A 12592-nucleotide genomic window follows, 5' to 3' on the forward strand; every position below is an offset into this window, starting at 1 on the left:
TTGTCTTATTTGCTCATATTAATATCCTAGCTGGCATATTTTGTACTTTCACTCCCATATGGACCCCATTGAAAACAAGATGGCCTATCTCAAGGGGCTGTCCTTAATGAAGTAGAAATCACAACGTTAGAAGTCCAGTGTGGTCTTAACGAGGGTAACACGGCTCAGCTTTTATCAATGTCTGTGATTGCTAGCTGGTCTATTTATAAAGGCTTGTTAACAAATATCCTACAAACACAGAAAATGGAGAAAAAAAGGACTCGCAAGCCGAACTGGACTGAGGAGCAAGGTTTGTTGCTGGCCCAGTTGGTGAACGAACATAAAGGTATGTTACGAGGAAAATTTGGCCCAACTGTCACTAGCCAAGGCAAGAGGCGTGCCTGGGACACAATATCCCAAACAATCAATGCCTCTTTTCCACTGGTGGTGCGGACAGGCGACGATTGTGAGAAAAGGTGGTATGTGCTGCAGTCCAAGGCAAAAGATGAGATTGCAGCACACAAGCGGGAATCCTCACTCACAGGTGAGCAAAATATTATAGCCTACCACATAATCTGGCAACTTGCTCCTACTGGCAAAGTTAATTTACATGCCTAAGTACTGTGTTCATTGACTGTTTCTTTCTAGGGGGTGGACCACCTGCAAAGCGGCTGTCCCAGGTGGCCGACACTGTCTTTCAAGTCCTGGGACACTCTGAGGTCAGTGTCACCGGGCTGCCAACAGGCATTGACACATCAATGATGCAGGCCCTTGAAGTGCAGCAAAGGTAGGACACAGGGTTATTCATATCTACAGTGTTTATTCATTGCAGAAGCCATTTCATGTGTTATCCATGCTCATTGTATTAAATTAATTTAATCAATACAATAATTAAACTAGGCCTATGTATTTCTGTAGCATGGAGCCATCACAAGAACCGGGCCCATCAAGTTTGCCGATGAGATTGCCGCCTGAATCCTCTGCAGCTGCTACTCAGGATAGCCCGGCAGATCAAACACCATTCCCATCCGCAGCACCTGCTCCGTCAGCATCCCTGCAGGAGAGCAGATTGCAACTCACAATTGATGTGTTTGAACAACAAAAAAAAAGTCCTTTCCCTTCAGGAGGAGTACTACCGCCTTAAAATTGAACACCTAAAAAATAAACCATTTACAGATTGTTCTGTGTCTTGCATTTAATTGCAGGTGATGTGCAGTAAAACTGTGGTAGTTCTTAATACCATCACAAGTTCTCAAAAGACATGGGGCTACAGCTTGCCTGAAATGTAAATTTGTGAAGTTTGCCCTGTAAGGCAGTCCACTCTGGGCTAGGTTCCCCTGTGGAATGTAAATATCTTCTTCACCACCATCCTCATCGTTGTCTTCATCTTCATCCTCATCGCCATCCTCCAGAGGTTCTGCAATCTGTCTAACCTTGCAAATATTGTGTAATATTGCACAGGCTATGATGACTTTGCTGACTTTTTCAGGCCTCAGCCGCACCTCTCCGTGGAGAACATGAAAGCGCCTCTTAAGCTGGCCTATGCCACGCTCCACCACCGCTCTTGTTGTCTTGTGGGCCCTACAATAGAATACAGAGACCTTTAATTATTTGATGGAAATATTGCACTACTTGGATGCTCTAACATATTGCTTGCATTTCATTTCCATGATTTTTGTATTGTTTGGCTTACCTGTTATAGTTTAGTTGGGGCCCTTGGCGTGGCTGGAGGTAAGGTGTAAGGAGCCATGGTTTGCATGGGTAGCCACTGTCCCCTAACAAGTGGCAATTAGCTGGCACATAGCGTCTCTCAAAAAGCTGTCTGATGCCACTCTCGGAGAGCATTCTCGCATCATGTGTGGAGCCTGGCCATTTAGCCACAATGTCCAAAATCTTACAGGCCGCATTGATGCTGTGGAAATTCCTCCTGTTAACAAAGACAGCCTCGTCCTCTGATGGCGCAATTATTCTCACATGTGTTCCATCAATTACACCCACAACGCCAGGGAATCCTGCAATGTCCATAAATGCCCTTTTATGTGTGTGTAAAGTGCGGGCATCCAGCGGGAATGAAACAAATTGTGTCACAATATTAGGTTGTGACAAAGCTGTCAGTGTTTGGGTGATGACTCTGCTGACGGAGGATTGGGACAGACCCAAGTCATCACTGCTGCATTGTTGCATTTTCCCGGTTGCCAAATACCTCAGGGTTGTGATTACTTTCGTCTCTGGTGTAATAGCGTTGTGGCGTCGAGTTGGTGAAGTAATTGCATCTCTAAGGAGATCCACCACAAACATGATTCCTGCACGATCCAATCTGTAGCGTCTCAATAATTCCCTGTCATCCAGTGTTTGCAGGACATCTCTCCTGCCTCTTCTGTTGGCCATTTTGTGCAGCTGCTTAGGGGAACTCCTAAGCCACTAAAAGTCCTCTTCCCTGCTCTTAGCAGATCTCGCCTTAGGAGCCCTTTTAAGCGCTAGGAATCTTGAGGAATAGCTTTTATATTAACTGGGATTGTCGTGTCACTTTTAGGGGAAATTCTAAGAAAACGTCATGACTCTGAGAATTTTCTTAGAATTTGGCCGCTAGGAGCCACTTTTTGCACAAAGATTCTTTAGGGATACAGGCCCTGGTCTCTAGCAACATACATAAAAATGTTATTAGGTAGAATGTCTTGGCCACTGTATTCAAGATGGTGGGGAAACTTCCACAAACCAGCACCTGCTCCTATATATTTTCAAATGAATAATTGTATGGTGTAATTACACATTAATTAAAGTATATTTATCAGGACACTATTATTTTTTATATTAGATAACCTTAAGAAATTACTTAGTATAACTTTAAATTTAAAAAAAATGGACATAAAAAACTACTTGATTTTAATAACAAGGAGCAGGTAAGAAGAATTTTAAATTTGGTGAGGGCATAAACACATGAAAAAAAGCACGTGAGAAGTTCAAAGCCTGGTTTGTTTTATCAGTAGAAAAACGGGGTCAATAGAAGCAATAAATATATTCTGTCACATTCCAGGAAGTGCTTAAAAATGTTTTTTTAGCGTTTGTTCCTCTGTGTCCTGCAACAGACAGCACTGAACATCAACTACAGCAACTTTTTTTTTTACATAAATCCAGCAAAGGTTTCTTTCATGAATGCAGTACAACAAGACAATCTATTTGCCTTCCCTTTAGAATGATTTACATTAAGGCCTGTTTGAAAGATATGTTAACTTGTGAGTTACTAATAGCTGCAACCTGAGCTTTTTGTGGAACAATTCTTTTGCAAAATTGCTTCAACAAGCTTTCTCTCATGTCTTTTGCTCTTAAGCAGTATATGAGTGGATTGATCATTGGTGGGGCAAGGCTGTACAGCATGATGATCACTATTCGCACATCAGCACTAAATGTAATGCCAACATTTTGGGCTAAATATACAAAACATCTGGGTAAAAAATAAAGGGAGATTATAATCAGCTGAGTACTACAAGTGGACAATGATTTCAGGCGGCCTTGCACATTTGCTATCTTATACACTGCTATAAGAATAGAGCCGTATGAGAAAATGATAAATGCCAGAGGCCCCAGTAGCACAATCATTGCAAATACAAAAGCAGGAATGGCATAAGGGGTCCTGTCAGTGCACGCCAGGACTGTTATACCAATATGGTCACAGTAGCAGTGAGTGATTATATTTGAGGCACAGTAAGGAAGAGGATATGCTCTAATAACTGACATTAAAGGGGATGCCTTGGCAATAATCCATGCAGTAATACTAAGAATTAAAATATTAGATTTTGTAAGAATATGTGAATATCTGAAAGGATAGCAAATAGCCAAATATCTATCTAAAGCCATCTGAAAGAGAATAAACGAATTGACTGAACCAAGATAGTGAACAAAGTACATTTGGATAAAACAGGCAGTAAATGAAATGCTTCCTGATCGAAACCAATATCTGCTTATGATCTTAGGTAAAGTGGTTGTGCTAAAGAGAATATCACATACACTCAGATTTAAAATGATATAATACATTGGCTTATGGAGGCTGCGGTTGGTTGCAATTAAAAAAATAACTGTAGCATTTGCTATCAGAGTTACCAAATATACAAAAAACAATACAGCTGAGACAAGACCATAGTACTCTTGATGAAGTCCAGGGAATCCGGTAAGGATGAACTCAGTCAGAACACTATGATTTCTCTCAGGCATGATGAAACAGAAATTTGGTTAAAACACTGGTAAACATACAATGCTTGAGAAACCACCGTTAAGCCTTATCAATTACACAATCTTAAATTTACAATACAGTATAGTATTAACTCAAAGATTTAATCCAACTAATTGTTATTGTTATTATTTTTCAATTCTTTTTCAATTCTTTTTCTTTATCAAAGCCTTTTGATCTAATCATGTTTGCATGTGAAAAATAAACATTCCGTTTTATTGTAAATCTTGAAGTATGCACATAAACATAAGGATGAGAAAGACTTTAATTAGCTCAGTATATATGTACCTTTCTCATACAGGATGAGAGAAGGCTCCGCTGTGTTGCCTGCTGATTCACTGCTTAAAAAGACTTCTTGCAGTGGGGTATCATGATGGTGGTGTTCGATAGGTTCACTTTATATTCTCTGTGGATCAAGCCAAGCCTACTTTATTTATAAAGCACTCTAATTGAACACTGACCAGAGTGCTGAAAATAAAATAATAAAAAATAAAAATACATAAAATCAAAAACAGTGACAGTAAACAATATACAACACCAACATCAGAAAGACATTAAAATCCAAATAAAATTGGCCTTTCTATACGGCGTTAAAAGCCAAACCAAAAAGGTGCATCTTCAGACCAAAATGAAAGATATCAAGTTGGAAAGACTTTGTAATTTGTAATGGCAGTGCATTCCAGAATTTGGGAGCCGCAAATGCAAAAGCCCGATCTGAGAGACCGACGAGGGGTGTGAAGGTGCAGTAGTTAAGAGAGGTAGTGTGGGGCAAGACCATTTAAGGCTTTTGAAACCAAATTAAAGAATTATTAATTGAACCCTAAAATGCACAGGTAGCCACTGTAGTGAGCATAAAACAGTAGTAATATGCTCCCTCCCTTCTCTGTGTACCAGTTAAAAACCGTGCAGCAGCATTTTGCACCAGATGAAGACATGACAAGGGTGCCTGACTACTACCAAGGTACAACAAGTTACAGTAATGCAGCTGAGTTGTAATAAAAGAATGGATTACTGTTCTAAAATCAGCTATCATGGAAAACCAAGATAACATGACTCCCTAAAGTTGTAGCCAGGAGGGTGTCCTTAACAACTCTAAGCAACACACCGCATGGACAATGAAATATCAAATAACACAAGCTTATGATCTGAAACACTGCATCTAAAATCATGAAGTTAGAAACAGGCCGACGATGGGATAAAACAACATACAATGTATGTCCACATACTTGTGTAGGTCCAGTCACTAGGACCAGGCATCATAGCGGCTAAGATGAACAGGGATATGACTCAAAACATGAGTGAGGCACAGTAAATAATTGGCAGGAATAACAGAGGGGTGAAACACCAGCTCCTGGTAGACAGAACAGTCTCGAGATTGCAAGACTAGAGTGACCAAACTTTGTACTGCCTGGATTGACTACAAGAAAGCCTATAACTCAGTGGCCCACACATGGATCCTGGAATGCCTAGAACAATAAAAGATCAACAGGACCCTAAGAGCCTTCATCGGGGACTCAATGGGGATATGGCGAACAACAGTAGAGGTCAATTTCAGACATCAAGGACAACTGCAATTACTTGGGAATCCCAAAGACATATCCTGAGTAGTCAGCTGAATGGTAAGAACAAGATCCCTGCAATCAACACCTACGCCCTGCCAGTGATCAGGTATCCTGCCGGTGATTAGGTTCCATGCTGGGATAATAAACCTCCCAAAGAAGGAGATCAAAGCCACTGACATCAAGACAAGGAAGCTTGGATTTTAACCCAAATGCACCACCACGAGACTGTGGGGACTGTACGCTAAGCAGAAGGAAGGAGGCCAAGGACTGGTGAGTGTTAAAACCACTATCCATGATGACAACATGATGAGAACAAACATCCATGAGTACATCAGGAAGATGGCCACAACTGACCATGTACGTACTAAATACCTCAGGCAGCAGAAACCTGAGAAAGAAGAGGATCAATGAGAAGAACCATTGTAGAAGGACAGGCCCCGGTACTGTATGTACCACGGGGAGGTATAAGACGTGGCTGACATCAAGAAATCCTACCAGTGGCTGAACAAATCTGGACTGAAAGACAGCACAGAGGCACTAATAATGGCAGCACAGGAACAGGCTCTTAGGACAAGATCGATAGAGGCAGGGGTTTAACACACCAGGCAAGACCTTAGGTGCAGGCTGTATAAAGATGCCCCTGAGACAATCCAGCACAACAGCAGGGTACAAAATGATAGCAGTCAGGGCATACATGGAATACCATAAGCACGTGGCTGGCATAGTATAATGGAACATCTGTGCCGAGTACGGCCTGGAATTCCCAGATACAGGCAGACAAACTGGTGGTGGCTAACCAACCTGACATAGCAGTGGTGGACAAGCAGAGGAAGACAGCAAAATTTAAAATGATTTTCTTTCTTTCTTTATTTTACACACAACACAATCAATTTATTCTATAGTTACACACCAAGTGATTGTCTCATTAAGAAAAACAAAGAATCCCCCCCCCCCCTTCCTGGGACAGTACAAATGTTGTGGTATGTTTTGACATTTACAAAAGAAAATTCTGCCCTCAGGTCAAAAAAGAAATGTACATTATCTAAGTAACAATTTAATTCAATTTTATTTATATAGTGCCAAATCACAACTGGTGCCTAAAGGCTCTTTAACAAGTGGGTAAGACAAAATTTTAATCTATTCAGGCCACAAATACATGAAATGGAAAGCTGCGTGAGACACTGTGAGTGTGAAGCTCAGCCTGTTTTTTGAATATCGAACTCTGTTTGTGCTCCCTTAAAAACTTGACAGAACTCTGCATACATATCTGGGGTCAAGAGAACATATAAAGATATCGGGTTACAAGTAAGGAAATGCTTGCTAATGGTTTTATTTCCTCTGTAACCTGCAACAAATAGCACTGGATCTCAAGTATATGTAATTTTTATATGTAATTTTTCTCCAACAACTCATGGTCTTTTTCATGCAATACAAGAATCCCAATGACTTAAGCTGTTTAAAAGAGCTGTTATTTGTGATTTATGATATTAATAACTGCAACCTGTGCTTTTTGTGGAATGGTTCTTCTGAAAAATACCTTCAACAAGCTTTCTCTCATGTCTTTTGCTCTTAAGCAGTATATGAGTGGATTGATCATTGGTGGGGCAAGGCTGTACAGCATGATGATCACTATTCGCACATCAGCACTAAATGTAATGCCAACATTTTGGGCTAAATATACAAAACATCTGGGTAAAAAGTAGAGGGATATTATTATCAGCTGAGTACTACAAGTGGACAATGATTTCAGGCGACCTTGCACACTTGCTATTTTATGTACTGCTATAAGAATAGAGCAGTATGAGAAAATGATAAATGCCAGAGGCCCCAGTAGTGTAAACATTGCAAATACTAAAGCAGGGATGGCATAAGGGGTCCTGTCAGTGCACGCCAGGACTGTTATACCAATATGGTCACAGAAACAGTGAGTGATTATGTTTGAGGCACAGTATGGAAGAGGATATGCTCTAATAACCATCATTAAAGGTAATGCCTTGGCAGCAGTCCATCCAGTAATACTGAGAATTAAAATATTCAATTTTGTGAGAATACGTGAATATTTGAGAGGATGGCAGATAGCCAAGTACCTATCTAAAGCCATCTGAAAGAGAATGTATGCAACAGCTGTGCCAAAATAATGGACAAAGTACATTTGGATAAAACAGGCAGTAAATGAAATGCTTCCTGACCGAAACCAATATCTGCTTATGATCTTAGGTAAAGTGGTTGTGCTAAAGAGAATATCACATACACTCAGATTTAAAATGATAAAATACATTGGCTTATGGAGGCTGTGGTTGGTTGCAAATAAAAAAATAACTGTAGCATTTGCTATCATAGTTATCAAATATACAAAAAACAATACAGCTGAGACAAGACCGTAGTACTCTTGATGAAGTCCAGGGAATCCAGTAAGGACGAACTCCGTCACACTGCTATGATTTTCCACAGGCATGATGGAGGGGAGACGTCCTTAAAACACTAGTAAATAAAATACTTTAGATAAAACACTTAGGGCTCATCATTTACATGATGACATTTAAACTCACAATAAAGTACAGCATCAAACCAATTCATTTACATTCTTTTCATTGTACTCTTAACCCTATCGTACCATTTAATGCATTTATATTGCTAAGATTATAAATTATTGTTTTTAATCCTTTTTGATTACTTATTTCTTTTAACAAAGGATTTCAATCCATGAATGTTTGTATACAAACAAAGCTTTTTTGTGTTAAATTTTAACAATATAAATTAACATAGTAATGATTTAGACTTTAATTAGCTCAGTTTATATATACCTTTCTCATACAGCCTTGGGGTAGACTCTGCTGACTTGTCTCCTGGTTCTCTGCTTAAAAAGACTTCTTGCACTATATGGCCTTGTGATGAAGGTGTGCTATTGGCCATTTTTCTATTCTCTGTGGATCAGTCAGTGCTCAATATTCAGTCAGTCCATGAGAGCATCATTAATGGTATTTTTTAGTAAAGGAAAAAGTCCTTTACTACGGAGCCCCGCAAGAGACATGGGAGAAAAAAAAATTACGATGAACTTTTGCGAGATCTCGCAAAACTAACTCGGGATCTCGCAAAACTTTTGCGAGATCTCGCAAAAGTTGAATTCCAACAATGGCGGCAGCTACTTAGCTGTAATATTACTCTTTCTGGGTCACAAAATAAACTTTTAAGATATTTTGAGGTGTGAATGTAGTTGTGTAAACGTCAGATATCTGCTCGGTTTACAAGACATCACATATTTGCAAAAGTGCTCCGACGTTTTCGGAGATCTGACACCCACCATCTCGAAGCTAACGGGAGGTCGAGACCTACTACAGCCGGGAGGAACACCGCTTTCCCGGCACATCGTGCCTCGACCTCCCAGTCGGCTTCGAGCTGGCGGCCTCCGAAGAATGCGGCTAAAACTTTTGCGAGTTTTGCGAGATCCCGAGTTTGTTTTGCGAGATCTCGCAAAAGTCCATCTTAATTTTTTTTTCTCCCATGTCCCTTGCGGGGCTCCGTACTTTACCAGTTACTCTTAAGATTAATTAAAAACTGTATACATGCTCAAAATACTAATTGTTTGACATGCTTAAGTAACAAAAGTATATTTTAGGTATTTATATGTGTATCTATTTACATTTGGTGTCATTCAGCTTTTTGGACTTCAATAAAGATTATGTATAATTATTTAGTAGAAGTTGTCACGGTCCTGGGTCTGTGATCCGGGGATCATGTGTTATTTTTTGAGTTTAAGATAAGATAAGATAAGATAAAACTTTATTAATCCCTCGGGTGGGTTCCTCTGGGAAATTCGGTTCCAAATAAGCACAGCACCGACAGAAGTTATAGAGTTACAGAATATTATTTATATATATATATATATATATATATATACACACACATATATAGATAAAAATATACAAAGGGGATAAATAGAATAAATAGGAATAAAATAAAAATAAAAATACAAGTGGATTGCACATTTCAAGTATGGAGTCTATTGCACCGTTGACTATTAACAAAAAGTATTGCACAAAGGTAATTGCACAGTGAGGTGAAGAGGCACTACAGCTTAGTTGTTCCCCCCTCCTTTGTCCTCCTGTTTCCCCTCCCTCTCCCCTCCAGAGAGGAGTTAAACAGTCTGATGGCGTGTGGGACAAAGGAGTTTTTAAGTCTCTTGGTTCTTGTCTTGGGGAGAAGCAACCTGTCACTGAACAGGCTCTTCTGGTTGTTTATGGCCGTGTGCAGAGGATGCCCAGCATTGCACATTGCACAGCACAGCATTTAATGAATATTATGAGTTTTATTCGTCTTTCTTAATCATTTCTGGTTGTGGTGTGATCTGCTCCTGGCTCCTCGTTTCCCTGTGTGTTGTCGTGTCAGTTTTGCTGCCCCATCAGGACTGGAGAGTCCCTGCCTTGGAGCCAGCCACACCTGCGATAATCACTCACCTGTTGCTGATCTGCCTAATCAAGGGGCTCTACTTAAGAGAGCAGTGGAGTAGCAGTTGGCGTAGAATTGTTAAACTAGAAATACAGTTAGTGTAGAGCTTGTGTTTTCAATATTCTCTTGTTGGAATGGTTAACGTGTTAAGTTGGCCAGTGGATGGGACAGTACTCATTGTGGCATCTCTTGTTTCCAGGTTGATTACGGAAACGTGTGCAGGGAGCAGTACACAGTTGAACACAGGCACCAAGGAGGACGAAGCACTACCACGCATCACGGAGAGGAATCACGGCACGGGGAATTGGGAAAGTAGAAAGTAGAAAAGTATGTCTTTGTGCCCCCTTTTCCCTGTTCATGCCCTATCGGCCCCCCTGGCTAAACTTTGCTAGATCCGCTCCTGCACAGTTACCAGCTACATAGAAAAAGATCCTGGTGTAGAAAGTAATATTAAATAAATTCTAACAACAGCTTATCAAGCTTAATAGTGCTGCTGTTGTTCAACCGCTGGTTTCCTCTTTCTGGTGAGAAGTGGGCCAAAAACTAAGAAGAGAGACGTACTCGCGACAGAAAAGCCGATCAGCTGATCATTAAGCAGTTTCACGATCGAAGTAGCAGCAGGAGAGAGAGAGAGAGAGAGCAGTCGCTCCCTATATCGGTTGTTAAGCTTAACGCTAAAATGCTTTACAAACATTCAGAGATGAACTTACACACTTGCTTTACTTCTCTCTGGGATAACTTCCTCGGAGATGAAATGCTGGTTTGGTAGCGAAGCTACAAATACACACAGCTGCTCTATCACGTGATGCATACTGCTGCAACGTGCTACGGTTATGAGCCGAGTTACGCTGTGTAGCAAGTTTTGTGAGGTGCTTTTTTGATATTTAATGGATCGGATTACATTTTTTATTTCTCGCCGTTATCCGATCCAGTAATTTGGGTCAGTATCGGACCGATACGTAATATCGGATCGGTCCATCTCTGGGCACTACCTCCTGTTGCTCATAATTCTATTTTCACCTGTTTAGCAGGAGTGGGGCATGTAGAGGTTTGCCCTGGTGCAGGTTTTTTTTTTTTTGCTAACTTGTTGCCTTACAAAACATGTCATTTATTGCCTGTACTGTTTGGCAGTGTAGCAATCAGAATAGTTGTTTGAAGGCCAGAAAAAATTATCAACATTATTTTCCCAACTGCACCATTACGGCTTTTACTATACTGGTCAACTTGACACAGTATTAATGATACACGACATGTTTCGAGGCAGCAGTAAACTAATATAGTGTGCATTTGTAAGTAGCTGTTTGTACACATGTGTGAAAACTTGTACGCTTGTGTGCACACCTGTGTGTGTGAGCTTGTGCTCATAAGATTTCTCCATTTAAGTATCTAATAGTAGGTTTGGGGAGCCACAGCCCTGACCCCATTTCATAAAGCAGGCATGGAGGAGACCCAGGCCCCAGACATCCATAGCCCCCCTAGAGTACAAGAGCAATCACAGCACCCACCTAGAAAAGTGTTAAGGAGAGCCCTTGACAGGGATCACCCAGGGGCCATGGTGCAGAAGCCACAGGAGGCCTCAGCGGCGAGCCTGCGGGCTCCAGAGGCAATCTGGCTAGCAGACTGTGCCCCAGGCCCAGAGACCCCCAGCAGGGGCCCAATAGAGCCAGGCCCCACCAAGCAGCCACCAGGAGTGAGCCACTAAACAGCCAAACACCCACCCAGAGACACAGAGAACCACCAATGCACGGGTGCGTGTTGGCACCAGCAACTGGCAGTGAGTGTGGTGGGGGGGAAATAGGCCATCACACCTGAGGGAGCCTAAGATGTTCTGAGAGAGTGAGAGTGTAAGACCTGACCTGACACATAGACATATACAATCAGAATCAGAATACTTTATTAACCCCTAGGAAATTATGTCACAAGCATGCATTTCCAGCCTCATGCACACACATACAAATACTCACATGCTCGTCCAACATGGAGACACACAAAAATGTTGTTTGCTATTTCCCCCATTGAACAGCAATTTTAGCTTTTTTTTTTTTTTTTTATGTGAATTTTCACTGGTGCTATAATTTAAATATAACACTATTCTAAATGTAGTCCTTTAAATTCAATAATCAATAGGTTAAAATCATGTTTTTTTAATTATTTTTTTTATTAACTGCATATTTTTTACAGCCAGCAGAATTAATTCATTCCACAGTTACAGTGAAAAGATTTTCTTCTTAAAAAAAAAAAAAAAAAAAAACTCAACAAAAATAAAAACCACAGAATGAAGCAAAAACAGGAAAAAACAAATGGATACCTTGTTATAAGGGCAGTCAGAAAACATTTTAAACTTGTGAAACAGTATGGATATTGTCTTTCGTATTTTATC

At 40.6% G+C, this 12592-nt stretch overlaps 2 protein-coding genes across 2 annotated transcripts; both read right to left on the bottom strand.

Annotated features, from left to right (window-relative positions):
* Nucleotides 1-968: 968 nt before the first annotated feature.
* On the bottom strand, nt 969-4188 carry LOC146373431 (olfactory receptor 2AT4-like). Its single transcript, XM_084951640.1, has 4 exons — nt 3222-4188; nt 1673-1931; nt 1301-1560; nt 969-1033 (listed from the first exon to the last, which is right to left on the bottom strand). The coding sequence occupies exons 1-4, from the start codon at nt 4186-4188 to the stop codon at nt 969-971; spliced, it is 1551 nt and encodes a 516-aa protein (XP_084807766.1).
* A 3046-nt stretch (nt 4189-7234) lies between these two features.
* LOC146373432 (olfactory receptor 2AT4-like) lies at nt 7235-8221 on the bottom strand. Its single transcript, XM_084951641.1, has one exon. It carries the CDS (start codon nt 8219-8221, stop codon nt 7235-7237), a length of 987 nt encoding a protein of 328 aa, XP_084807767.1.
* Between the last annotated feature and the right edge of the window lie 4371 nt (nt 8222-12592).

This window comes from Perissodus microlepis, chromosome 14 (genome assembly GCF_051167445.1).
Source record: "Perissodus microlepis isolate ML-2025 ecotype Zambia chromosome 14, ASM5116744v1, whole genome shotgun sequence".
Lineage (NCBI taxonomy): Eukaryota > Metazoa > Chordata > Actinopteri > Cichliformes > Cichlidae > Perissodus > Perissodus microlepis.